The sequence below is a fragment of the Sus scrofa genome, chromosome 1, assembly GCF_000003025.6.
Source record: "Sus scrofa isolate TJ Tabasco breed Duroc chromosome 1, Sscrofa11.1, whole genome shotgun sequence".
Taxonomy (NCBI): domain Eukaryota; kingdom Metazoa; phylum Chordata; class Mammalia; order Artiodactyla; family Suidae; genus Sus; species Sus scrofa.
In genome coordinates, this window is record NC_010443.5 from 268,343,862 (window position 1) to 268,370,778 (window position 26,917).

Genomic DNA, 26,917 nt, shown 5'->3' on the forward strand with positions numbered 1-26,917 from the left:
GCCAGGCGGGGAGAGGAAGTGCCACGGGCTTTGTCGCTGGGTGGGGGCCCTGGGGCGGGGGGGGGGGGGGGGCATGGGGTGGGAGGACCCAGGCTCCAGGCTTGTCTCCCTACACACCCCACCCTCCCTCCCATCGCACCCTCTCCGGGACTGGCTGGTGGGGAGCGTCTGGCAGCCCCCACAGGGCAGATGCAAAGAATCATCCCAAGAGCCCACCAAGGGGGAACGTTCGGGGGCCAGGTTTGGCCAAGGTGCTTCACGGGGAACAGCTTAACTCACTGTTCCCATTTTGCACAGGAGGAGACCGAGGCCTGATGCGGTGAGATAACTGGCCCAAGAAGATGGAGGAGTTGGGATTTGAACAGGGCTCACTGGGCACCCCAGCTGGTTTACATTAAGTGTGACGCTGGGCTGGTGTCCCCTTGTTTTGTAAGCAGGAAAACTGAGGCCCGGGATAGGGGAGGAACGCTCCCGAGTCGGCACAACCCAGCAGCTGGGGCTGAGGTCTCAGGGCCCAGAGAGGACAGGGGACGTGCCCAGGGCCATGCACTTTATGTCTGCCCCTCCAAGCTTGGAAAATCCTTCAGGGACCAAAGACATCCCAAATGAAGGAGGACACACGTGCATGGCATTTCTGGAGTAGGATGGCCCTGGGTTCTAGACCGCACTGTGCTTGCTCTGAGCTGTGGGATCCTGAGCAAGGGACCTCCAGCCTCAGTCACCCTGCTCGTAAAGTCGGGTACACCCCCGCCTTCTTCACCAGGCTGTTGTGGGATTTCCATGGGCCTGGCGCTCCGGAAGTGCTCCCACATCAGTGCTCCCTGAGGTTGGCAGACAATCCCAGAATTGACCCTCGTTCATCTTGCAAACAGTGAGTGGCCTCCAGGGAGCTGGACACAGGTAGTGCTTTGGGTCAGACTTACGTGCTCAGGGAGGCTCGGAGGAGGAAGCCCCAGTTGCCTGGAGGAGGTGGTATTCAGGCCTGGCCTGCCCAAGACTGGGCAAGTTGTGTGTGTTGTGGGGGGGTGGGCAGAAAAAGAGGTGAGCAGGGCATGTCAGGCAGGGGACCAGCCTGAGCAGGGGCACAGAAGCAAGAAGTGGCCGACCACCATGGGACAGCCAGAGGCACAGTGGGGACAGGAAGCCTGGGGAGACAGACTCTGGCCCTGCTCTGAGAGGGGGTTCTTTTTTTTTTTTTTTAGAAATAGACTCAAGGAGTTCCCGTTGAATCCAACTAGGAACCATGAGGGTGCGGGTTCGATTCCTGGCCTTGCTCAGTGGGTTAAGGATCCGGCGTTGCCGTGAGCTGTGGTGTAGGTCACAGACGCAGCTCGGATCCCACGTTGCTGTGGCTGTGCTGTAGACCGGCAGCTGTAGCTCCAATTAGACCCCTATTCTGGGAACCTCCATATGCTGCAGGTGTAGCCCTAAAAAAAAAAAAAAAAAAAAAGGCAAAAAAAGAAAGAAATATACTCAAATTTATTTGTTAAGTAACAGAGGAAATACTAAAAGAATTGAGAGTTGAGGCAGGTGGTGGGAGTCAGGGCTGGGAGCAGTGTCGTTAGAAGCTGTGTGGGGCAGCTCGGCTTTTCAAGCTCCAAATATGTATTACGGATTTCAAAGTTGAAGTCAAGGACCTTGAAGTGTCACACCCTTTCTCCTGTGTCCATGCTGAGTCCCCGAGGCTGGATGTCCAGGATCAAGGTGGCACCCGTGTCAGGTCGGATGAGAGTTCTTTCTTGTGGGTCCAGATGCTCTTACCTGGCACAGAGGACGGGAGGGAGGGAGAGATGGAGGTGAGAGGGGGTTTTTGAATGCCTGGACTTTATCCTGAAGGCCACAGGGAGTCACAGAAGGTTCTGGAGCAGCAGGAGCCAGCAGCACAGGCTTTGAGAAGACAAATCTTTCCATGTGCTGTGGGGACCCACAGGGGTCATAGAACCAGGGGTCTTCCTCTTTACACTCCTAGGGGGTCATTGATGGAGAAATCGAGGCCCCGGGGAGGTAGGAGGAGGCAGGAGCCCGGGTGCCCCTGGAGGGAGCAGAGGGCAGAACAGGAGTGTGTTTGTCTCTGCAGGAGCTGACACCCTGCCGGAAAGGGCGGGTGTGGCTCCTTGGGTGGGGATGGGGGAAGGGTCACTTGCCCAGCCCCGCTGCTGCGGCTGCGCAGCCAGGTCCCGGCCAGGCATGGGTGTGGGGTCACAGGAGACGCATCCTGGCCCAGTAGGCCAGGAAAGCCATGTCAGGGTGGAGGGAGCCACCCTGAGATTGGCAGCCCCTCTGCCTTTTCCTGCAGATGTGGAGACTGGGGGGGTGGGGGCACCACAAGGCCAAGGGGGCCTTCAGTGGGGGCTGGTGGGGTGGTTCTGAGGTTTCCCCAGGCTCCCCTAGCAGAGTCTGTGCCCCAGGGACAGTTAGTTAATCCAGTCCCAGGCTCTGTCCCAGGCCCCACCCTAGGCGTTCACCTTATCAGCTCCGAATCCTCACAGCCACCCCCCACACCCCAGGCCTAAGTCACACCATTGACGGAGGAGGAACTCAAGGCTCCCTGAGTTTGAGGGCCCAAGCCCCAAGCTCACTCCTCCCTGCTGCCCCCACCTGAGCTAAACTTGGAGAGGACAGAGCTCCCTAAAGCAGGGGGAGTTGTTATCCAGAACGGGTGTCAGGGCATCTGAGGCCAGAACATGGACCCCATGGGTGGTTCTTTTCCAACCCCCGCCTCCCACATCCCCCAGGCGGCGTAAATAAGACCCACTGGGAGTTCCCGTCGTGGCTCAGTGGTTAACAAGTCCAACTAGGAACCATGAAGTTGTGGGTTCGATGCCTGGCCTTGCTCAGTGGGTTAAGGATCCAGCGTTGCCGTGAGCTGTGGTGTAGATTGCAGACGCGGCTTGGATCCCACATTGCTGTGGCTGTGGTGTAGGCCGGCAGCTACAGCTCCGATTCGACCCCTAGCCTGGGAACCTCCATAGGCCGCGGGAGTGGCCCTAGAAAAGCAAAAAAAAAAAAAAAAAAAAAAAAAAAAGACTCACTGGGTTTCTCTAGAAAGCAGGAGAAGCTGCAGGTGGGCACCAGGCAGAACTCATAAGAAACTTCCAGGGAGAAAAAAAACCTACAGGCCACACTGGAGGGTCTGAAGCCTTGACCCCAGGTACCCGGGGAAGGAAGAAAGATTGGGGACCCCCAGGGTGGAGAGGAGGTCACCCTGAAGCTCCCAGGGCACCCTGAGCCTCCCCCCCCCCACCGCTGTGTGAGTCTCTCTGCTCCACCAGAAGCCCCTCGAGTGCAGGGCCTTTGATGCCTCTGTGCTGCGGTGTCCCCGGCACAGAGCCTGGGACCGTTTGGAAATTGAGATTTATTTACTGAAAGCGTCAAGTGCCCTGGAAGGTAAGGCAGGGGCAGGGCCGTGGGAAACACAGAGAGAGAGGTCTCGAACCTGCTTCCCCGGGGAAGAGGCCAGTCCCTCGGCCGTGCTGCCTGTCCCTAGGAAGTTTCGCGGTCATCCGGCCTTGCAGGTGTGGATGCACCGTGGGCTGGTGGCCTCTCATTTGCCCCCCAGGGGCTCGCCACATCCCACCGGACACACCTCCCTCCTCCCATCCCCTTCAGCCGGGCACAGTTCAGACCAGGAGTGAGGAGGAAGAGTCACCGCCAATTGGTGGCCTCTCTCTGTGGATGGCTACAGCCCCCACCCAGCCCCTCCACACAGCCTTTCAGGCCGAGGGTGGTCGTGGCCCCCACGCTGCCTGCCCAGGGTTCTGCACTGTCCCTGGGGCTCCCCTCCACCCTGCCGGCACCTGAGTCAACAGACCCTTTATTAAACTCTCCTCAGTTGATCCCAGAGGAGCGTGCCATCTGTTTCCTGCTGGGCTTGAGCTGATACAGATGTTTTCAGGTGCCTCCTATCCACACGCCAAAGAGACATGTGGCCAGTGGCCAGGCACCTCTGCTTGGACCTCAGAGCAGGCAGGTGCACAGAATCTGCTCCTTCCTCCTCCGGGCTGGCCCGGGAAGGCCAGGGCCACAGGAAGGGATGGAGCACGTCTACACTGGCCAGCACGTCTACGCTGGCCGCTGGCCACCAGAGGAATTTTATGTAGCCCCCTAGGGACGCCCCTCTGAGGCGCTGGTCTGTCTCCAGCTCCTGCCTGGAGCCAGGGGCTGTTGAAAACAGCAGGGCCTGACCCCCAGGGCAAGGGGGTGAGATCGAGGTATTGAGGCTCTGCCCTGGTGGCTTCGGGCAAGACCTTAATATATTCTGTCTGGGTCTCAGTTTCTCCCCCTGCACAATGGGAGGGCAGCCGGCTGGCCTGACGCAGCTCAAAGCCTTGGAGAACAACAGGACGCACCCCACGCTTCACCCACTTGCCCACCCCGGTGCCAAACGCCACCTGGTCGCCACTTTCACTGGCTGAGACGGTCAGGTTGTCATTTTACAACGGAGGAAGCGGTGCAGGACAGCAGGGCTGAGGAGAAGCAGAGGGTTCTTCACATCCAGGCCTGCCTTTCCTCTCTTGGCTTCCAGAACATTCCATCCTGGTTCCCCTCTCACCTGGTCACCTTATCTGCCCCCTCACGTATCTATCTCCCCATCCTCCCATGCTCAGGCCCTGGACCTCTTCCCGTCTCTATTGACCCTCATTCCCAAGTCAAGGTGTCTCACAGCTCTGTGGCCATGGCCTCATGTTCCAGCACAAACCTTCAGACTCAGGCTCAAATAATTGAAACCAACATTTTTGTGAACCGATCCATACCCTTAGGATGTGCGTCCATCCTGTTCTATTTTCTTTCCAAGACGGATCACAAGCCCCTCTATTGCTTTTATTGTCTACGGATGGCTCTTGGCCATAGAATATAACGTCCTAAATGCTCGAGACTCCAAGCGTAGACTTGGAATCAATCTCCTGGGAGCTTCTCTCAGGCCCCAGGCCAGACCTGCTGAATCAGAACCTGCCTTTAATCTCTATCCCCAGGGCACGCAGGTGCACGTGCAAGTTTAAGAAGTCCGGTTCTTGGCGCCTTCCTTCAAACAGTTTTAAATAACATCCCAACTTTGTGTCTCCAGCCAGAACTCCCCCAGGCTCCTAATAAGCAGCTCAGACCTCACGCATCCCAAACCGGTCTCTATTCAGCCTCTGCCAACCTCCCCCTGCCTCAGTCTCCCCATCTCAGACCCTGGCAGCTTAAGACTTAAGGGTGACCTTGACTCTTTCGGTTATGCCCTTCATCCAACCAACAATAAGCAAATCTTCTTGGCTCCTCCCCCAATTACTCATGGTTTGTGGGGTTCCCACCACCACACCTACGGCTCTGCTCACCACCAGCACCTTCTGGAATATTGCTGTTACCTCCTTACTGGGTTTCCTTGCTCCCAGCCCTTTCTGCAAGTCCGATTTGTTCCTCCTCTGCTCAGTGCCCTCCGAAGGCAACCATCTCACTCAGTGTGAAAGATAGAGTCGGAGTTCTCATCGTGGCTCAGTGGATAATGAATCTGACTCGTATCCACAAGGACGCAGGTTCAATCCTTGGCCTCGCTCAGTGGGTTAAAGATCTGGCGTTGCCATGAGCTGTGGTGTAGGTTATAGACAAGGATTGGATCCTGCATTGCTGTGGCTGCGGGGCTGGCCGACAGCTGCCACTCCGATTCGACCCTTAGCCTGGGAACCTCCATATGCCATGGGTATGCGGCTCTAGAAAAAGAAAAGAAAGAAAAGGTAGAGCCCCTCAAATGGCCCGTGAAGCTCCCCATCCCTCTCAACTCTGCTCTTCCCCCACTGGCTCAATCTACTCCCGCTGGTCTCCTTGCTCTTCCTTGAACGTACCAAGCACATGCCCACCTCAGGGCCTTTGCACTTGCTGTTCCCTCTCCCTGAAACTCTGCTCTCCTGGATAACCACAGGGCTTGCTCTTCATTTTTTAAGTCATAGATCAAATGACATATGATTTGGCTTCCACTGCATTTTTAAATTTTATTAGTTTTTTGGCCAGGCCTGTGGCACATGGAAGTTCCGGGGCCAGGGATTGAACCCATGCCACAGCATGATCCAAGCCACAGCAATGACAATACTGAGCCACCAGGGAAGTCCTCCGTAGCATTTTTTTATTCATTTATAGTTTTTTTTTTTTTTTCCTGGCAAGATTGGCAGTGTATGGACGTTCCCAGGCCAGGGAATGAATCCAAGCCACAGCTGTGACTCTGCCGCAGCTGTGGCAACACCAGATCCTTAACTCACTGTGTGTAGCATCCGCCCGTGGCATTTAAAGAAGTTTCTTTCTTTTTTCATTTTTTTTTTAATCTTTTAGGGCCACACTTGCAGCATATGGAGGTTCCAAGGCTAGGGGGTGAATTGGAGCTGTAGCCACCAGCCTACACCGCAGCCACAGCAACGTGGGATCTGAGCTGCATCTGCAACCTACACCACAGCTCACAGCAATGCCGAATCCTTAACCCACCAAGCGAGGCCAGGGATCGAACCCATGTCCTCATGGATACTAGTCAGGTTCATTAACCCTGAGCCACGACAGGAACTTCCCCCATAGCATTTTAAATAGCCCTCTTCCCACACCACCAGTTGCTCCCTGGGCACATTCACCAGCTGACATACTATTGTTCACTTTGTCTCTCTCCCTCTCTAGACCAGAAGTTCCACGAGGCCAAGGGCCTTGCTGTGCTTGCCGCTGAATCCCCATCACTCGGAACGGTGCTGGCTCATGACAGGTGTTCAATACGTGCTCATGCCATAAAGGAATGGACTTAACCACTGGGCTACACAGCCTGGGGTGTCATAGGCTGTGATTCTGAGTCTCCAGGATGTGGGTGTTGGGGTTGTTCGGAGCCCAGGGACAGGAAGAGGACGAATGAGTCCCCAAGAGTACAGGGAGGTGACCAGGGACAGTGGTCCCACCAGACTCTATTCCGGAAGAATGAAATGCCTCAGAGTCTCCCTCTCTTTCCCTGGGGAATGGTCCCAGTACCCGGTGTTCCCCGAGGTCTAGAGAGCCCGGGAAAACCACCTAGAAGGCAGGAGGATTCCACAGGCCAGGATTCTAGATCCTCTGAGTTGTCGGCATCCCGAGATCATAGAAAGGGTAACTGAGGCACCCCATGAACCACGGTGGGCAGCAGAGGCAGGAGACCCTGCACCGGAATCCCAGGAAATTGGCAGAAGCAGGAGAGACAGGCTAGGGTCTAGCCCTGTGATCCTGCCTCGCTGTGTGACCTGGGGCAAGCCACGCAACCTCTCTGAGTCTGCTTGCCAGAGAAGAAGCCCTGTGCTTGCAGGCTGCGCATGTCCAGTAGGGCTTTACACCCGCCCCAAAAGCCCCCCCAACCGTGGAGCCGCCAGGCTTTCCTGTTTACTTGAGGCCCCTCTCGCGGCTGGGAGGCGACAGCCTTGGCCTCCTCTGCTCCCCGCTTCCTTCCTCTCCCACTTCAGCACCTCCGGCCAGGCCCCCAGGGCCCCGAGGCCAAGACTTAGGGGCGCATTCCATGGGGGGGGCATCTGAGGACACCACCCCAGAGGCCCTACCTGGAAGAATTCCCTCTCTGAGACCCCGAGGTAACAGAAGTGCTGGACCAGTCCTCTGGTTAGAATGTTCTGGCACCTTGGGAACAATGATAGCCTGAAGTGTCCCCAGGGAAGGTGAAGAGTGTGACAGCATCTACTGCCTCGGATCCAAGGCCACGCCCACTGCTCAGCCCACCACTAGGGGAAGAGCACAGGCTGACCCTAGTGATGCCCTGGGCCACGCCATCCCCAGCTCCCGCCTCCACAGGGCAGGTCCACTCTGAGCCCCCCAAAGTGTGGACCGAGGACCAGCAGTTGGGGCCTCCCCCCCAAACCAGACCCGCTGAATCAAAATCAGCTTTTTTTTTTTTTTTGGTCTTTTTAGGGCCGCACCCACAGCTATGGATGTTCCCAGCGGCAGCAACATGGCATCCAAGCCTCATCTGCAACCTACACCACAGCTCATGGCAATGCTGGATCCTTAACCCACTGAGCGAGGTCAGAAATCGAACCCGCATCCTCATGGATGCTAGTCAGGTTCGCTAACCACTGGGCCACGATGGGAACTCCCCAGAATCAGCTTTTTTTTTTTTTTTGTCTTTTTTCTATTTCTTTGGGCCGCTTCCACGGCATATGGAGGTTCCCAGGCTGGGGTTGAATCGGAGCTGTAGCCACAGGCCTATGCCAGAGCCACAGCAACGAGGGATCCGAGCCGCGTCTGCAACCTACACCACAGCTCACGGCAACGCCGGATCGTTAACCCACTGAGCAAGGGCAGGGACTGAACCCGCAACCTCATGGTTCCTAGTCGGATTCGCTAACCACTGCGCCACGACGGGAACTCCCAGAATCAGCTTTTTAATAAGACCTAGGAAGATTCCTGCTCAGGTTAAAGCTGGAAGCACTGCAGGTCTGACCAGCCTGCCAGGCTATCTCTACAGCAGCTTGGGCTGCTCCCAAAAAACACCCTTCCTGAGCCTCTCCTACTAGTTATTCCTACCCCAAAGCCTTCACCTGAATCTACAAAGCCTCTACACTCACTTGAAGTTTACAAGAAATTCAGGGGACGCAGGAGCGAGTTAAACAGCACCCCGAGGAAACAACAGATGAATCTGGAAGGAGGAATTTTCTGCAGGATAACTGGTTCCTTCACGGGCCAATATCCAAGAAAGAGAGGGAAGGACCTTCTGGGTAAAAGAGGTTAAATGGACATCCCAGCCTGTGGCCCTGGGTCGCGTCTTTGTTTGACTGAAAACACTTTTTTGGGGACGATTGGGGAAAGTTGCACGTGGTCTGATCATTATCTATCAAAACATTACTGTAAACCAGGGGTTCTGAGAACTCTGAGCTGTGGTTACACAGGAAAACGCCTTTATTTATTAGAGAGTCATTCTGAAGTCAGACTTCAGGGGCGAAATTTTTCCTGTCTGTAATTTACTTTAACATAGTTCAGCAAAAACTAAAACAACAAAGAAATATGGGGAAAGATTACCAATTACTCACTGTTGGTGGTGTGTCTATGATGTTTATTACATTATTGCCTCTAATGTTCAGTTCGTTTGAAAGTTTTCACTAGAGGAGTTCCCGTCGTGGTGCAGTGGTTAACGAATCCGACTAGGAACCATGGGGTTGCGGGTTCGGTCCCTGCCCTTGCTCAGTGGGTTAAGGATCCAGCGTTGGCGTTGCCGTGAGCTGTGGTGTAGGTTGCAGACGTGGCTTGGATCCTGTGTTGTGGTGGCTCTGGCATAGGGTGGCAGCTACAGCTCCGATTAGGCCCCTAGCCTGGGAACCTCCATATGCCGTGGGAGCGGCCCAAGAAATAGCAAAAAGACAAAAAAAAAGAAAAAAGAAAAAGAAAGTTTTCATTAGAAATAAGGCTCTGGAGTCCCACCGGGGCGCAGTGGAAACGAATCTGACTGGGGACCATGGCGTTTCAGGTTCGATCCCTGGCCTCGCTCAGTGGGTTAAGGATCCAGCATTGCTGTGAGCTGTGGTGTAGGTCTCAGATGCGGCTGGGATCTGGTGTTGCTGTGGCTGTGATGTAGGCTGGCAGCTGTAGCTCTGATTCGACCCCTAGCCTGGGAATCTCTACGTGCTGCAGGTACGGCCCTAAAAAGCAATTAATAATAATAATAATAATAATATTAATAAGGCTCTTTCTGAGGCTCCCATTGCTCTTAGGGGAAAGACTAGCTACTTGAGTCAGCATTCAAGGCTCTGAAAGCCTGGGAGTTACTGCTGCAGCACAGCAGGTTAAGATGCGACATTGTCTCAGTGGCAGTGCAGGTTCGCCCCTGGCCTGTCGCAGTGGGTTAAAGATGTTCCATTGCCACACCTAAGGCATAGGCCGCGGCTGGGACTCAAGTTCAGTCCCTGGCTTGGGAACTTCCATATGCCACAGGTGCAGCCAAAAAAAAAAAAAAAAAAAAAAAATCCATGAGAATCAGGCCTCCACCACCTGCCAGGCTTGTCTCTCGCTGCTGCATCCCCTCTGGCCTGTACTCTAGTCCCTCTAAGGCCTCAGTTCCTCCTCACCGCCCCCCAACATTCAACTGATCCTCTCCACTTCCATGACTCCGCAGAGCTGTTCCCTCTACCCTTCCATGCCCTCTGTCTCATGGTGAAGCCAACTCCTAGGTATCGTCAAGGCCCCACTCCAGAGCTCCAGCTCAAGGAAACTCCTGCCACCAGAGGCCCCTCTGAGCTCTGTGTGCTGAACTGCCCAGAGCTGGTCTGGGTTGAGTGCGACAGATGGAGTTTTGTGGCCATGGCTGCCTTTGTTCCGGGAGCCACAGCACACTGGGCAGGGGACTTGTGGCCCTGTCTTGCCAGCATAGCAGTTGTTCCGGAAAGTTGCAGAATAAACAAATGTGAACGAAGGAAACCCTCAAAAGGAGTTTGTGGTGACAAGGATGGGGGGCTGGGGGGAGGGGTTCCTGGAACTGTTAACTTTTTTTGTGGGTTTTTTTTTTTAAATGGCCATACCTGCGGCATATGGAAGTTCCCAGCGCCAGTTCCTTTAACCTGCTGCACTAGGCTGGGGATTGAACCTGCACCTTGGCAGCGAGCCGAGCCACTGCAGTCTGCTTCTTAATCCATTGCACCAAGGGGAACTCCCTCAAGGGTTTTTTTTTTTTGTTTGCTTGTTTGGTTGTTTGTTTTTTTTTCCATGAATAAAGTGATTCTATGGTGAGTAGTTTGGGTCAGCTTAGGTTTTCATGAACTGAAGGTACACCTGATTTAATGAAGCTGTCATTTAAAAAAAAAATAGATAATGAAGAAGATTTTGCAGGTGAATTTCCCCAGCTCTTTATCATCTTGGGCGTGTTTCCCCACTTGTCCTCACCACCCTGACATGGAAGGTGAGTGCGTGGGTGCGTGCGTGTGTGTGCATGTGTGCGTGCGTGTGTGTGTGTGTGTGTGTGTGTGTGTGTGTGTGAGCCCTGTTTGACAGGTGCGACATGGAGACCCCAAAGTGGGAGGTCATCGAGCAAGGTGGCCTTTCCGCGCGCCCCAGTTGGCAGGGGCAGAGAAAGACCAGCTACCGAGGCCTTCAGCCCACACCACCACCCATCATCACCTGCATGATGCCTGCCTTCTAGAACCTACCTCCCCTGTACCATCATTTCTTGATGTTCTTCTTTCCATACACTCGCCTCTTATAACTTAAATATGTTTATTTCAAAGGAAAGTTGAAATAACTGCTGTAAATGGAACACCAGCCACGCCTGCCATAAGTAGAAGGGGACACACAACGGGCACCTTCGGCCCCCACAGGACTTTGTTTCAGCTGAGGGTGGCCCGCTGAAGGCCCTCTTGGCTTCAAAGGGAGCCAGCTGGGCTTGGGACAGGGGTTAGGGACACGTGAGCACCAATGGAAACTTTCTCCATGATGAGGTCCGAGAGTGAAAGAGAAGAGGCAAGATGGTTCTTCCCGGGATTCTCGAGCACCCACCCCAAAGCAAAGCACCTCCGCCACTGCCCCCCCCCCCCGCCCCCCGGCCAAGGCTGCTTGGTCTCTCATCCCACAGGCCGTGGTAACTGACAACACCCCCCCCAGCTCAGTGTGTTCTCGTCCTAACTTTGGGGGCAGGCGTGGGGGAGGAGCCTAGTGTAGATTTGGGAATGGGCTTGGGAAGGGCCCGTTGTGACCTGTCCAGGGTCACACATTGGGAGGCACCTCTGACCATGATGCCGCTTTCAAGCCCCATGCACCTTCCAGACCCTCAGAGCTTCTTGCACCAAGGAAGCAATTCACTGCCCACTCAGCTGATGGGTGCCGACTCCACTGCCCAGGAAGCCCCCACAGCCCATGACAATGCTGCCTGCCACAGCCCAGTGCTCGACGGGGGCTAGGGCCAGAGAGCAAACTCAGAGAGAGATGCGGGGTCAGGGCCAAGGCCATGCAGCAAGGATGCAGTGGAGCCCAGGCCAGGGCCCAGCTCTGCCCAGCCACAAGTCCCCAAGAGCCAGGATTTCGCCCAGGTCACCCAGCATCCCCAGGCCTGGCACAGCCCAGGGCCTGGCACGCTGAGCTAGGAGGGAGGCTCTGGCTGAGGTGGGCTGAGGGCCCCCGAGGAGGAACGGGAGGGTGAGGGGCTGGAGCCCCAAGGCAGGGGTGGCCATACCCCGTGATGGAAGCTTGATGGAAGCAAAGAAACAGGAGTAAAATCGAATGTCCTTGGAAATTCCTTTAGTGTTCGGCTGTCCATGAAAACAGGATAAAGTGGCTTCCTCTGCCTGTGCTCCAGCCGGGCAGGGCGGCGGCGCTGAGCGCAGGCCGGGAGGGCCCAGTCAGGATGAGGGCAGGGCGGGGCTCTGAGCAGGGGAAGGGGCTCCAGCTTGGCTACTTGAGGGTGTCCAAGTGGGTGCACACCTGCGAGAAGACATCGTCCACGGAGCCTTCGGCATTGACCTGCGGGGAGACGGGCCATGAGCGCAGGGTGCCAGGAAGGGCTGGGCGGCACCCCCACCACCGAAGCAGGGGGCTGAGCACCCCTAGAGGCCAGGCCAGGCCCCCCTGAGCCCGGCCTTAGCGGACAGCAGCCTCTTATGGAACCAGTGGGGAAATCAAGGCCCAGATAGGAGGGCTGGCTGCAGGTCACAGCAATTTGAAGCCCAGCCCAGCAAAGACCCAGGTTTCCAAGGGCACCGTTGGGCCCGCACCTTGCGAACGATGCCACGTTTCTCGTAGAAGGCAATGACGGGCTCTGTGGCCTTGTAGTAGGTCTCCAGCCGCTTCTTGATGGTCTCTTCGTTGTCGTCCACGCGCCCACTGGTCTCTCCGCGCTTCAGGAGCCGCTTGGTCATGGTCTCAGGGCCCGCGTCCACATACAGCAGCAGTGTGGGCTGTCCGATCTGCGAGGGGGCACACTAGTCTAGTCACAGGGGCCCTATTTCTGCCCCCTGGGGCCGTCTTGTCACCGTTTTCTCACTTCTGAGGCCTCCCTGGAGACCTACCCAGACCTTCAAGCCCTTCCCCAGCCCTGCCCCTCCTCTGCTCCAACCTCCTCCATGGCTCCCCAGTACCCTCAAGAGACAGTCCAAACCCCTTTACCTGCCCTGCCCACCCCACTCCGCATCCCCTGCGTCTCCTTTGCTCTCTTGTCGGTGGTCTGGGCTCTGACCCGCCTCCTCCGGGCCAGACCTTTGCTCATGCTGGGAACCTCTGCTGGGAACCCCTTCCCTTAATATCAAAGGCTCGCCTTCGGATTTGAGCTAAAATCTCATCCTTCTAGAACAATCTTCCTGGACGTCACCGCCACCACCAGTCCAGCTCTCTGGGACATGCTCTTCCAGTCCCCTTGACTTGGGCCGAGCTTGTCTCAGGAGGGCCCCTGGTTAGTTATTCAATGTCCCTCCCCCCGCCAGGCCGGGACCCCCTGAGGGTAGGCAGACATTTCTGATACCTGTTGGATATGAACTTGACAAAGGAATAAGGGCTGAGTGAAGGTGCAAGAGACCGCTGAGCTCTGGGGGTTCTGAACAATGTCACTGTCAGAATAAGCATTTCATCCACCAGGAAGATTTGGAAGGTGCACCAGTCCTCCTTCAGTGAGGCCCAGGCGCCCCCTGGTGTCCAGAGCCAAGAACACCAGGTGCCCCGACCTCCGGAGGCCCCAGTAGGGCTGGGCTCTGTGCGAGCTCAGCACCCACAGTAGTGCCCCTGACAGCCCCAGGAGGGACGAGGACTTTCATTAATCGCATTTTCTAGATGTGACCCTGAGGTGACATCACACCTAGTGCATTAGGACGTGCCTCAGCGCTGCCTGGCCTCTGACCTCAGGGGCAATGACCTCCCTGCCTGAAAGAAGCCCAGTCAATGTGCCCATTTCAGAGACAGGGAAACTGAGGCCCAGATCAGGACAGACACTTTCTTGAGGTCCTGCATCCACTCAGAGGTCAAGAAATATAGTATCCTCCCTCTGGATGAAGCTCAAAGCTACGGAAGCCCAAAGAGGGTCCAGCCTCACAGAGACGGGCAGTGGAAGTGGAGGTCTGTCCTGCTCCAGGCCCACTAAGATGCCCAGTCCTGGAGTTCCTGTTGTGGCTCAGTGGAAACGAATCTGACTAGGAACCATGAGGTTGTGGGTTCGATCCCTGGCGTCGCTCAGTGGGTTAAGGATCTGGCGTTGCCATGAGCTGTGGTGTAGGCTGGCAGCTGCAGCTCTGATTACACCCCTAGCCTGGGAACCACCATATGCTACAGGTGCGGCCCTCAAGAGACAAAAAGACAAAAAAAAAAAATGCCGGGTCTTCCCCGCAGGCATCCCCACTGCCAAGAAACCGCCCCCCCAGCCCCCGTCCCAAGTCCCCAGCCATCCTCGCTGACCTCGCCCTCCTCCTAAGCACTGGCAGCTTCATCTGTTTCCACTGTGTGGCCTGTGACATCGGAGGTCTGGGTGCACGTGTGTGTGTGTGTGTGTGTGTGTGTGTGTGCACGCGCGCGCATCTCTGTTCGGATGACTGCATCTGTGTACACACGTTGCATGTGTGTGTATACATGACAGGCCTGTGCACATGAGGGCATAGGCCGCTGGGCTTGTGCGTGTGCATGTATGTTTCTGTCCCTAGGGGCCCAGGGACACGTGCTTGTTCACCTGTGTGCACATGGGCCAGGACATGTGTGTTTGGGGGAGGGGCCCCCACCCCGTGGAAGGCCTTCCCATGGGCCCCCGCTCCAGGCAGCCCAGAGCCACCCTCCTCAAGGCCCATTCTTTCCAGCCAGATTCCCTGTGGTGCCTGGAAGGGGACCAGACTCCTGTCTGTGACATTCGAGGCCTCAGCCCAGCGGGAACCTCCCTCTCCCTCATCACTCCTGGTGGCCCTGTCCCGCTGATTCTGTTCTCTGCACACCAGCCTCACCCTTCCAGCCCTGTCCATCCTGTTCCCTGCCCCCTGACCATGTGTTTATGGGGTGCCAAGCCCCACTTTTGTGGGTTTTTTTTTTTTTTCCATTTTCAGCTGCCCCATAGCATATAGAACTCCCAGGCCAGGGATCAGATCCCAGCCACAGCTGCGACCTACGCCGAATCCTTTAACCCATTGTGCCAGGCCGGGGCTCGAACCCATGTCCTGATACTGCAGAGATGACACCAATCCCCATGGGCCCCAGCAGGAACTCCCCTCCCCAAGCCCCGCTTTTGAAGGGTGCACTCTCTCTAATCCCCATGCTGCCCCTCAAGGCAGCTGCAAACTGTCTCTCCCCATTTTGCAGCTGGGGACACTGAGGTTTGGTGTCAAGGGGCTGAGCTGGAACCTGAGGCCAGGTGTGTGAACACCCCACCCTGGAGCCTCCTCTTCTTCTATAGACTCCCCTCTAGACTCTAGAAAGACTTCCAGAAGGTCTCCCCTGTTTTCCCTCCTCCCTCCCTCCTTCCCTGCATCTCAGCAGCCTCTGCCTGGTTCCCCCACATTACAGCTCCAAGGCCACCTCCCCCCCGCCCCCCACCCCCGGCCAAGTCACACCTTACCTTCCGCTCAAACTCTTCCCCCTGCTTCACCTCCCGGGGGTAGCCGTCGATCAGGAAGCCTTTGGAAGTATCTACTTTGGCCACCATGGCGTCTCGGAGCATGTCCAACACTGTCTCCTGGGGCACGACAAAAGAAGGGGGTGCCATGAGCCCCCCTTCTCCACTCCTCCTCGGGCCTCGGCAGCCAGAAATGCCCTCTGCCCGAACACAGATTTCCTGCACAGGCTTCCCCCTCCAGGAAGCCTTCTCTGAACGGTGAAGACTCGACTGATTGATCAAAGTCTTCATTCATTCATTCATTTCTTCATCCGCGCACCAAGCCTGATGGAGCCCCTCCCCTCTGCGAACTCACAGGCTACAGAGGGGACAACCACACAGCTGATTTACAGTCCCCAAGCATCACCTGGGTCATATGGGTGAAGAAGGGGGGCTACTGGAGTATAAAGGTGGTGGGGGTCTTAGCCCCGATCTGAGGAGTCAGCAAGGCCTAAAAGCCAAGGTGGAAAGAAGATTCTAGGCAGGAAGGAGTGTGATCAGTGTGAGGGGACAGAAAGGCCGAGGGGGGCGGGGTAGAGAGCTGGAGGGAGCCTGGGTGGCATGAGGCTGGAGGGGTCCGCAGGGCAGGTCCTGGAGGCTCTTGGGAGCTTCTGGAAGGATCTTTCTGCCAAGGACAACGGGGACCCTTGGGAAGCTTTGGAGCCGGGGAAGGTCAGGATCAGCCTGGCCAGTGTGTCATGGGCTTTGCTGGCTGGTGTCCACTCGGGGCCACCATCGCCCCCCACCCCGCGCCCCGCAGGGGCCCACTCACCAGTGGCACCAGCTGCCCCTTCTCCATGATTTCCGACAGCATCTTGCCCCTGGCCGAGCCCGAGCTGACCTCGGCCCGCAGGAGGTCCCCGGTGGAGAGGTGGGTGTAGCCGTACTTCTGGACAATCTTCTCACACTGGGTGCCCTTCCCCGAGCCGGGCCCGCCTGCAAGCGCCCCCCCCATTCAGAAGCCCCGAGAAACAGGGCCCCAGCAGGGACAGGGTCTGCCCGGGGCCACCCAGCGAAATGGGGGCAAAGCCCCGGGTGCAGCCCCCGGGCCCAGGCTCCCCCCCACCCCAGGGCCTGCCCTGTTTGCTGCCGCGCCCGCCTGCCTTGGACTCACCCACCACAAAGATGATCTTGCTTTTCTTCAGCTTCTCTGTGGGAGAGAAGAGAGGAGCAGGGTTCAGGGACTCACTGGACAAAGAGCCAGAAGCACCTCCGGAGTCCCAGGCCTGTGCAGGGCCTCAGGCAGCCGGACAGACACGGCTCATGTCCTTCTGGGGAGGCAGATGAGTCACAGCCCATAGAGGCAAGGAAATGTCAGAGAGACTGGGGCAGGTCAGGGAGAAGTGGGGGTCCCCGGCGGAGAGACCCACAGAGACAAAGGCCTGGAGGCTATGGGCTCGGCCCAGGCTGGGAGAGGGACCCTCTTGGAGGCTCAGAGGCCAACCCTCTCGGTCCCTCCCTGTGGGTGGCTGGACCGAGGTGCCAGGTCACCTCTGGCTTTAGAGTCTTCCACACTGCGGAGGTCTCGTGCCGAGCAGCAGGCCCCCATGGTCCTGTTGGGCTGTGTCCCCAAACCTCCCCACTGCCCACCCACCCCCAGGCCCTGGGCCTGCCCCAGGCCCTGGGCCTGCCTTCTCTGGGCGGTACCAGTGCCGAGTTGGCAACCACAACACGTGTTGCCCGGGAGACGGTTGCCAGGGAGGAGGGCTGTGGTGGGCATGTGGAACCCTTGCTCGGAGACGGAGGCGAGCTTAGGTTTCAACCTCAACCTCCTCGGCGCTCAGAGCCCAGCAAGCCCACAGCCCCACCAGACAGAGGGCAGCCGAGGCCTGGAGAGGCGGGGGCCTGTTTCAGAGATGCCAGACCGGGCGCTGGACCGGGGCCTCTTCCCAGGCCGCCCGGCCTTCCCCTCGCTCTGTGCCCTTAGGAAAGGAGTTCCTGTCCCAGTGGGGAGGTGAGTTCAGCAGCTCCCGAGGGCCTTTCCAGCCCTGGGGCTGGAGGTAGAGAGGCGCTGTCAGAAGAGCCCCTTTCCCAGTGGGCTCCCCGCGTCTGCTGTCATGTGATGGGTCCAAGCCTGGGGGGGTGGGGGGGCCACAGCCCAGTGGTGGCCGATGTGTAGAGCCCCAGGGGTGGAGGAGGACTGCCGGCCTCAGGCCGCGGCAGCAGCAGCAGCAGCAGCAGCAGCAGCAGCAGCCAGGCCTGCTGGGCTCCTTTAAGAGTTGCCCAGGCTGAGGCCCAGCACCAGGGATGGGACGGGTGGTGCTGCCTGGAGGTGGGCCAGCCGGGCTCTCTGCCCAAGTCTCCGTCCAGGTCCCAGCCCCTCGGAGCCAGGAGGGCCCAAGACATCCTCAAGACCCACCCCCACCAGCCCCGGAGAGGGCCAGGAACGTGTCCTTGATAACTTTGGCATTTGCAGGCTCAGGGCGTCTGCACAGGGCAGGCCTTCCCTCGCCAGCGCCACCCCCTCTCCAGAAAGAGCCAGAGACTCAGCTCTATAAATACCAGTGTTGGAGGTGTGCTGTGGGGCCCTTGGGAGCCTCCAGGAGGCCCCAGCCCTTCTAAAATTAATCTTGGAGCTGGCACATCCCCTTCTGGCTGCCCCAGAGCCACCTCCAAACCTTCCCGAAAGTCTCCCCAAATCACACCCCCTTAACAGATGGGCACACTGAGGCCCAGGCTGCGGGCAGAAAAGGGGAGGAGCCTCGTACCTTCCATCCTGCCGCGGTCCGGGGAGCCGAGTCAGCGCTCTGCAAGACAAGGTGGGGCGGGTGAGGGGGAGTCTTCCCCACGGGCTCCGTTCCTGCCCAGCCGGGCGGGGCAGCCAGGCCCTGACCATCCCCTGAGGGAGCAGGGGGACGCTGGGGGGCAGGAAAGGCCCAGGAGGCTGAGAGACCTTCCTGCGTGTGCCTCCGCTGCCTCACCTGTCACAGGGCACAGCAGCCCACTCCTGTCCACCTCTTCCCTCGGGGCCTGGCTGGTGGTGAAAAGGACACCAAGAGGTGTAAACGGCTAGCTGCACCAGCAATGGCGGAGCTGCTCTGCTCACAAGTCCCAGAAAGCCGGCCCTGGGTCCTGCGTCTGCCCCGCGCCTTGACAACGCTCCCCAGGGCCGAGAAAAGCCCGGGAGGCGGCCCGATGGGAGGGAAGCTGCACGCATCTTCATTGAGATGGCCTGGGGACCAGGGTGCTCAAAGGGACGCAGACACCTGAGGGGGACAAAGCCGCAGGGCCACGCATGTGGCCACAGCCCCTAGGATCCTTACCTGCGGTGGGGGGACCCAGGCTCTCCCCATTGCCCAGGCTCAATTTCCACCTCCCCCAGCCCCAGGGGGTCCCTGCCCCCTCTTTTCGCTGCTCCATCTTCTCAGCGTGGGAATCAAGCCCACCCCCTCCTGGATCCACCCCTCCTCCTCTGCTTCCCCAATCTCCCCCTGCCCCTTGCTTCCCATTAGTCTTTTCAGAGTTGCCAACACACATCTTCGGCCCCCACTTCTTTTTTTATTTTTTTTCTCTTTTGGCTGCCCCATGGCATATGGAGGTCCCAGGCCAGGGGTCAGATCCGAGTCACCGTCACAACCAAAGCTGCAACTGCTGCAACCCCGGATCCTTAACCCACCGTGCTGGCCTGGGGATAGAACCTGCGTCCCAGCACTCCCAAGACACTGCCGATCCTGTTGTGCCAAAGTGGGTACTCCTGGCCTCCACTTCTTTATTCCCCACCCACCAGCCCTTCCCAAGGCCACCAGCAACCCCGTCACAGACACTTGACCCTCGGCCAGCATTCCTGCTGCCTGGGACGCCCACCCCAGGCCTCCAGTCCACCCTCTCACCGTTGGCTTCAGGACCCCCATCTTTGCCCAGCCGGCCCAGGCCTCTGTCCCCAGCCTCATCCATCCACAGCCTCTGGACAGGCCTGGAGACCCCGCAGACACCCAGACACTAGACAGTGTCTGATCCCGCAGCCAGAGGCCCGGGTCAGCACAAGCACCTTCTCCCCCACCCACCTCCACCTGACACGTGCATGTCCCAGCCCTGAACGTCTCCCCAGGCTGTGACCTCCCTGTCACTTCCTTGTTCCGAGCATGAGAACCGGCTTCTTCCCCAGCCTCCCGTGGGCCTCCCCAGCCTCATACCCACCAGGTCATCTGCAGGATTTCGTCTGATAAGCATCAGACCATGTCACCCACCGGCTCAAAACCCTTCCACGTGTGGCCCCTTCGGTTCCCCACATAAAGCCTAAGGAAGCTGACAGGGCCCGGCAACCTGGCCCCCACCACGGCCTACAGCCTCATCAGCTGCTGTTGGGCCTGCGTGGAGCTCGCTTACCCACCGTGATCGTGTCCCCCTCCAGGTCCCGGCTAAGGTTGCACCCAATACCTGGATGCCTTTCCCCAAGGTGCTACTGTTTAGGACTCAGTTCAGGTGTCACCTCCTTCAGGAAGCCTTCCGGGACTCTGCCCTCCACTCTCACGCTGGGAGGTGCCTCCTCCGACCATCTCCCAGCGTTGCACAACCCTCACTGTTCTGGGCCTCTCTGTTGTCCTGCAGGCCTGAATCCCGCCAGACTGGCCTTGGCCCTGGTGGAGCAAAAGCTGGGAGCTTTGCTTCATCCTTACAGTCATCTTGGGAGGGAAGTGAGGCTTGTTTTTTGGGGTTTTGTTTTGTTTTGTTTTGTTTTTTGTCTTTTTAGGGCCACACCCGCAGCACATGGAGGTTCCCAGGCTAGAGGTCGAATCGCAGCTGTAGCCTCCAGCCTATACCACAGCCACAGCAATGCCAGATCCTTAACCCACTGAGTGAGGCCAGGGATCGAACCGACAACCTCATGGTTCCTAGTCAAATTCGATCCTGCTGCACCACGACGGGAACTCCCAGGAAGTAAGGCTTGGAGAGCAGGAGAGACTTGCTCCAGGGCCTGGCTGGGGTCATACATGGGGCCGCATTTTCTGTTGCCCTGGGCCTGGCAACCCCTAGGTCCTTCGGCAGCTTTGCTGACCGTCCTGCCACCCGTGGGGTATGAGTTATAGCCTCTTTCCTGCTGAGTGTGCTTAAGAAAGGGTCAGAGCGGCCAATGTCCCTCCATAGCTGGTGGGGGAGGGAGAGGGTCCCCAGGCCAGGGACAGCCTGCAGAGACACCCTGAGGAGTGGCCTCGACCTACCCTGCCCCACCTGCTCCTGGTAACCTAAGCCCCTCTGTCCTGCTGGCACCTGCCATTTCTTGGCCCAAAATAACTTGGTTGTGAGGAGTCCACACAGAGGCCAGGGGTCCGGGACAGAGTTAGGTTACGGGCTCAGCACCCAGGCCTTATAAGGCCCCCAAGTCAGGGCCAAGGTAACTCCTAGCATGACTAGGTGGTCTGCTGAGGGGCCTGGGGAACAGAGGCCCAGAGGGACAGTGACTTAACCTCAGTCACAGGGCAAGGCCAGAGCGAGACCCAAGTTTCCCAGCTCCTGACCAAAAGCACCTTCCCAGGGGTTGGCGATTGGCTAGGGTTCAAATCCCAACTCTATCATTCAGCTGTGTGACCTTGGGCAGCTGGTATGCCCTCTCTGGGCCTGTACCCCCAGGCTCTGTCCTGCTGCTGCTCAAGAGTCCTAGGTAGGTAGCTGAGCAATACTCAGGAAAGGCCCCGTGGGCTGGGCCCCCGAGCTCCCACAGAGCCCCTGACCTTTCAGGAGGCAGGGGCAGGCACAATCATGAGGGGGCTTGCCTTCCGTGCCCCCAGCACTCGAAACAAGACGGGATCGCTCCTCCTATCCCCTAGTCTGCTCCCGCCCCGGTCCTGGGGCAGGGAGTCAAGCCACAGCGCCCCCTCCCCGGGCCCGCCCGAGCTGGGCCGTGCCAAGGGCAGGGACCTGGAGCCCCGGGAGTGCCAGTGGGACAAAGGGGTGACTGTCACGGCGGCTGGGACACACACACACACACCCCCATCCACAAAGGCACACACAGTGTGGCACAAATACCCAGAGCAGAGCCTGGAGAATACAAGCAGGCAGATGCATTCAGATCACAACCAAGAATACCAACACACAGCCACACAAACCCCAAGAATACCTTGCCACACGCAAGCACGCAGACCCCCCTCCCCAGGTGCGTGTGGCTCCCCCACTCCCTGCAGGGGCGCCCCCCTTCACGTGCACAGGCACACACACGGGCACACACTGACCTGGGGGAGGGGTGCGAGTGGGCTCCGGGGCCAGTGCGTGCCCTACCCGTCCTGCCGGGCCGCCTGCAAAGGCGACTATTTATAAGGCTGTCAGCAGCGCGCGGCATGCCGGGAGCCAGCGTTCCGAGCTGCCAGGGAGGGGGGTACGGAGGGAGGGAGAGCGGGAGAGCGGGCCGGGAAGGGAGGGGGCGCTGGACCAGAGCGGAGCCCTGGCGGGAGGCCAGACCGGTGCCCCTGCCATGCACCCCCAGGTGGCTGTGCCTGCAGGCGCATGGCTCCTTCACAGTTTTTCCAGAGGGTTTTTCATTCCTGCATTACCTCCACTGTGTCCACATCACTCCAGGGGGCCGGGACCAGGGACAGTGGCTGGGGGTGGGGGGAGGACTGAGGCTCTTTGCACAAAATCCCACCCACAGCAAGTTGGTGGCAGAGAGAGGCCAGAACCAGACAGAGGGTGACTGAGGCATGGATTCTGGGGACTGTGCTGGCCAGATAGTCCCCCAGCCCCTCCTCAGATCCTGCCCAGAGGCTTTGGGGCCAAGAGCCACCTGGAACTCCTCCTTCTCTGTTGAAAGGGGCCCCAAACGATCCTCTGGGCCTGAAACCCCTCAGGACCCCAGAGATTGCCCACATATCCATCTCCCAGATGGTGACTGTGTAGAAGATGATAAAAACCAGCCCTGGAGTTCCCGTTGTGGTGCAGCGGAAACAAATCCGACTAGTATCCATGAGGATGCAGGTTCAATCCCTGGCCTTGCTCAGTGGGATAAGGATCTGGTGTTGCCATGAGCTTGGGTGTAGGTCACAGATGAGACTCGGATCCTTTACTGCTGTAGCTGTGGCTTATGCCTTTAGCTGTAGCTCTGATTTGACCCCTAGCCTGGGAACTTCCATATGCCACCCGTGCAGCCCTAAAAAGCAAAAAAAAAAAAAAAAAGCAGCCCTGCCCCCATGAAAAGGCTGTGGGTACCCAGATGGGGGAATGATAATCCTGATGAAAAGAATAGCTCCAATTACTGAGACTCACTGGCACCAGATGTTGGGCAGAGCACTGGACTCAGACCACGTCTGTTAGTCATTAAACGCCGAGAAGGAAAGTGAGGGTCACAGCTGTAAAAGAACTTGCCTGAGGTTCCCAGGTAGAAGGTGATGTATTTACCCAGCATTCTGCACAAGACCAGGACATAGCAGTAGCTGTTCAGTGATGTAGCAGGACAGAGATGAGAGCCTAGGACCATGCAGTTTCCGAACTCATGCACTTGGAGTTCCCTGATGGCCTAGAGGTTGAGGACTCGGAGTTGTCACTGCTGTGGCTCGAATCTGATGGAACGTCTGGCCTGGGAACTTCTGCATGCCGCAAGCACCGCCAAAAACAAAACCAAAAAAAAAAAAAAAAAAAAATTCATGCACCTGACCACTAGATCACATCAAGACATTGAAGGCAGCAGCTCCAGATGGTGGAGTGGGTTGAATTTGGAATTTGTCTTATAGGCACTAGGGAGCCACAGAAGGTGTTTAAGCAAGAGGGTGAGACCAGCTTAGATGGGTGGTTTCTTAGCAACAGCAGCCTGGACATCAGGAGGCCTGGATCTGCTCCCAGCTCTGCCACCTGTGACATCAGACAAGGTTCTCATCATTGGGATTTTAGTTTCCCCATCTGTGGGGATGCGGGTGAGTAGTACGTCAGAGGATCTGCCTTAGAAATTTTCTGACAGTGTGGTGGGAATGTAAATTGATAAAACCACTATGGAAAACAGTATGGAGGTACTTCAGAAAACTAAATATAGAACTACCATATGACCCAGCAATCCCACTCTTGGGCATATATCTGGACAAAACTCCTTGAAAAAGACACATGCACCCATATGTTCATTGCAGCACAGTTCACAGTGACCAAGACATGGAAACAACCCAAATGTCCATCAGCAGATGAATGGATTAAGAAGATGTGATATATACACACAATGGAATACTACTCAGCCATAAAAAGAACAAAATAATGCCATTTGCAGCAACATGCATGGAACTAGAGACTCTCATACTAAGAGAAGTAAGTCAGAAAGAGAAAGACAAACACAAAATGATATCACTTATATGTGGAATCTAATATATGGCACAAATGAACCTTTCCACAGAAAAGAAACTCATGGACTTAGAGAATGGACTGGTGGTTGCCAAGGGGGAAGGGGAGGGAGTGGGATGGACTGGGAGTCTGGGGTTAATAGATGCAAACTCTTGCATTTGGAGAGAATAAGCAATGAGATCCTGCTGTATAGCACAAGGAACTATATCTAGTCACTTGTGATGGAGCCTGATGGAGGATAATGAGGAAAAAGAATAGGATGTATGACTAGGTCACTTTGCTGTGTAACAGAAATTGACTGAACACTGTAAATCAACTATAATGGAAAAAAATATAAAACATCTTAAAAAAAAAAATGAAATCCTGGAGTTCCCATCGTGGCACATCGGAAACAAATCTGACTAGGAACCATGAGGTTGTGGGTTCGATCCCTGGCCTCGCACAGTGGATTAAGGATCCGGCATTGCTGTAAGCTGTGGTGTAGGTCACGGCTCGGATCCCGTGTTGCTGTGGCTGTGACATAGGCCGGCAGCAACAGCTCCGATTCGACCCCTAGCCTGGGAACCTCCATATGCCACAGGTGCAGCCCTAAAAAGACAAAAAGACAAAACAAAACAAAACAATGGGATCTTAATGTTGATGAAATAAAGCAGACCCGAGAGAGCCAGTGTGGACACAGCATCCCCTGGGTAGAGGTGGGACTTTCACACTTCTGACTTCAAGTCTTCTTGTGTGTGTGTGTGTGTTTTTTTTTTAATACAACAAGCATCTATTACTTTACAGACAAAACGACTGCAACATAATGTCCTCGAAGATGTGTTGCTAAGTGAAATAAGCCAGTCACAAAAAGATAAGTAGTGTATAATTCTAGTTATGCAAAGAATCTAAAGCAGTCAAATTCACAGAAACAGAAAGTAGAATGATGGTTACGAGGGCCCGAGGGGAAGGGGAATTTGGAGCTGCTGTTTATTAGGTAGAGAGTTTCAGATAGGCAAGATGAAAACGTTCTGGGGATCCGTTTCACAACGATGTAAATATATTTAACACGACTAAACTATACACTTAAAACCTGGTAAGTGGTAAATCTCATGTTTTTATTACAATAACAAAATAGATTTTTAACTCAAAAACTGAATAATATTTCAAGTACTCGTTTTGCTTCTTTTTTGGCTGCCTTGCAGCATATGGAGTTCCCGGGCCAGGGATCAGATCTGAGCCACAGTTTTGACCTATGCCACAGCAGCGGCAAGGCAGGATTCCTGAACCCACTGTGCCGGGCTGGGGATCGAACCTGTGTCCCCGGCACTGCAGAGACTCTGCTGATCCTGTTGTGCCTCAGCGGGACTCCTCAAGAACTTGTTGTAATTATTTCCTTTGTTTATGACCGACGGATTTTCCACCAACACTGGGATATTACAGCTTCAGGATTTTTTTTTCCCCCCAGCTATAATCTAAACAAAGAAAGAAGACAGGAAGATAAAGAGGAAGGCAGGCCAGAAGCAGGGAAGGAGAAAGGAAGGAAGGAAGAGAGGATGGGAAAGAAAAAAAGTACATGGAAGAAAAATCTGGAAGATTATACCTTAGACTGTTAACGGGAAATAGGACTGGGTGATGCTCTAGATTTCTATCATCCAGTGTTTGTATGGTTCAAGTTATTTTTAAATATTAAAAAAACACCTAAAATGTAATCACACAAAATGCAACCAATTTTTAAAAAACATTTTTTAAAATATTCTGGTTAAAAAATAATTCCAAGGAACCAACACTGGGGCATACAATCGGGGCAGCGACTCTCTGAGGTTCCCGGCTGGACCCACCTGTCCAGCACATGGGGCTCCCATGGGGGGCTGCCCCAGGCGGGCCTGACCGGACCACTGAGCATCCGTGGGAAATAGCTGGAGTGGGGCTTGGGGAAACACACGTGGGATTTGCAGCTGGTGGGAGATGCCTCCTCCCTCAGGGAGGGGTAAATGGGTGACAGGGGTACCGGAGGGCTCTGAACCCCAAACTAGGAGGTGGGTTTGGTCCTGGTCACAGTGGCGTTTCAGAGCAAAGCTGGCCATGATGATGGTCTTTGGGAAGATGACCTTGGTAATAAGCGGACCCGTCTGGACGGGTCCCATCTGAGGCAGTGAGAGCATGTGTGGTTGAGGACGAGGCCTCTTGCCCTCTCCATCCTCCATCAAAGTCTTATCTGCTGATGCTGAACGGAGCTTGCCCACGGTCCACCCCCAGCAGACCACTCTTGACTCCCTTCTTCACGCCCCGCCCACCCGCTGTGGGAAAACAGAAGAACCAAGCATTCTGGGAGAAACTCCCCGGAAAAGGCTCTGCCAGGACCCAGATTCCCAGAAGCCTTTGCGTGGGGTCGGAAGTGCGTCGTATTCTCACCTTCCCCTCCCAGGCAGGGCCTCAGGCTCCCCACGTGATGACTTTGCAAGGAGTCCCCTCTCTCGGACACGCTTACCGCCACCATTACTGTGTCTCGTTGCCCCGGGCCTGGACTCTGCAGCCTCCCGGCCTCCTGCTGCCCACCCGGCTGCTGGCTGCCATCTGAGCGAGGACAGCCTCTCTAAGCAGGAAGGATCGAGGCTTGGCCCCGCCTTGGACCACCTGGCCCCAAGCAGTCTCATCTTCCACTGTTCCCTCCTTCTGCAGCCTCCTTACCCAGCGAGGCTCTGGGCCCCTTCTTTTTTTTGTCTTTTTCTAGGGCCACACGTGCTAGGCTAGGGGTCGAATCGGAGCTGTAGCCACCAGCCTAACACCACAGCCAGGGCAACGCGGGATCCGAGCTGCGTCTGCACCCTACACCACAGCTCACGGCAATGCCAGATCTTTAACCCACTGAGCAAGGCCAGGGATCGAACCCGCAACCTCATGGTTCCTAGTCAGACTCATTAACCACTGAGCCACAACAGGAACTCCTCTGGGCCCCTTCTTCCCACCCGACATCCCTTCCCGCATCCGTTGCACCTGACACAGCGCCCGGCACGTGGCTGCCTGCTGAGCAAGTGTCCACGTGAACTGAGACAAAAGCAGGGGCCATTCCCGCCGGCCAGTTCCGCGGCCCCCATCCTGCTGGCCCAGTGCCCAGGAGAGCTCTTTCCTGTCCCCAGCAGGCTGCCTGCCCGTGTCTCACAGTCCCTCTTT

General features: G+C 56.5%; 1 protein-coding gene across 2 annotated transcripts; it reads right to left on the bottom strand.

Annotated features, from left to right (window-relative positions):
• Positions 11,171–21,798, bottom strand: AK1 (adenylate kinase 1). Of its 2 annotated transcripts, XM_005660452.3 has the most exons (8): positions 21,685–21,740; positions 18,439–18,491; positions 18,226–18,264; positions 16,632–16,667; positions 16,290–16,453; positions 15,482–15,598; positions 12,675–12,866; positions 11,171–12,423 (listed from the first exon to the last, which is right to left on the bottom strand). In XM_005660452.3, the coding sequence occupies exons 3-8, from the start codon at positions 18,230–18,232 to the stop codon at positions 12,355–12,357; spliced, it is 585 nt and encodes a 194-aa protein (XP_005660509.1). In that variant the 5' UTR covers positions 18,233–18,264; positions 18,439–18,491; positions 21,685–21,740; the 3' UTR covers positions 11,171–12,354. The 2 variants fall into 2 exon arrangements, with proteins under 2 accessions (XP_005660509.1, XP_003122225.3); XM_003122177.6 differs by lacking the exon at positions 18,439–18,491 and having other exon boundaries at positions 21,685–21,798.

Bases quoted from the DNA above. Each gene is read 5' to 3' on its own strand.
- AK1 (XM_003122177.6), bottom strand. The intron at 16,454-16,631 runs GTGAGTCCAAGG...GGGCGCTTGCAG, and splicing joins CAAGATCATCTTTGTGGTGG to GCGGGCCCGGCTCGGGGAAG. The intron at 12,424-12,674 runs GTGCGGGCCCAA...GTCTCCCCGCAG, and splicing joins AACGTGGCATCGTTCGCAAG to GTCAATGCCGAAGGCTCCGT.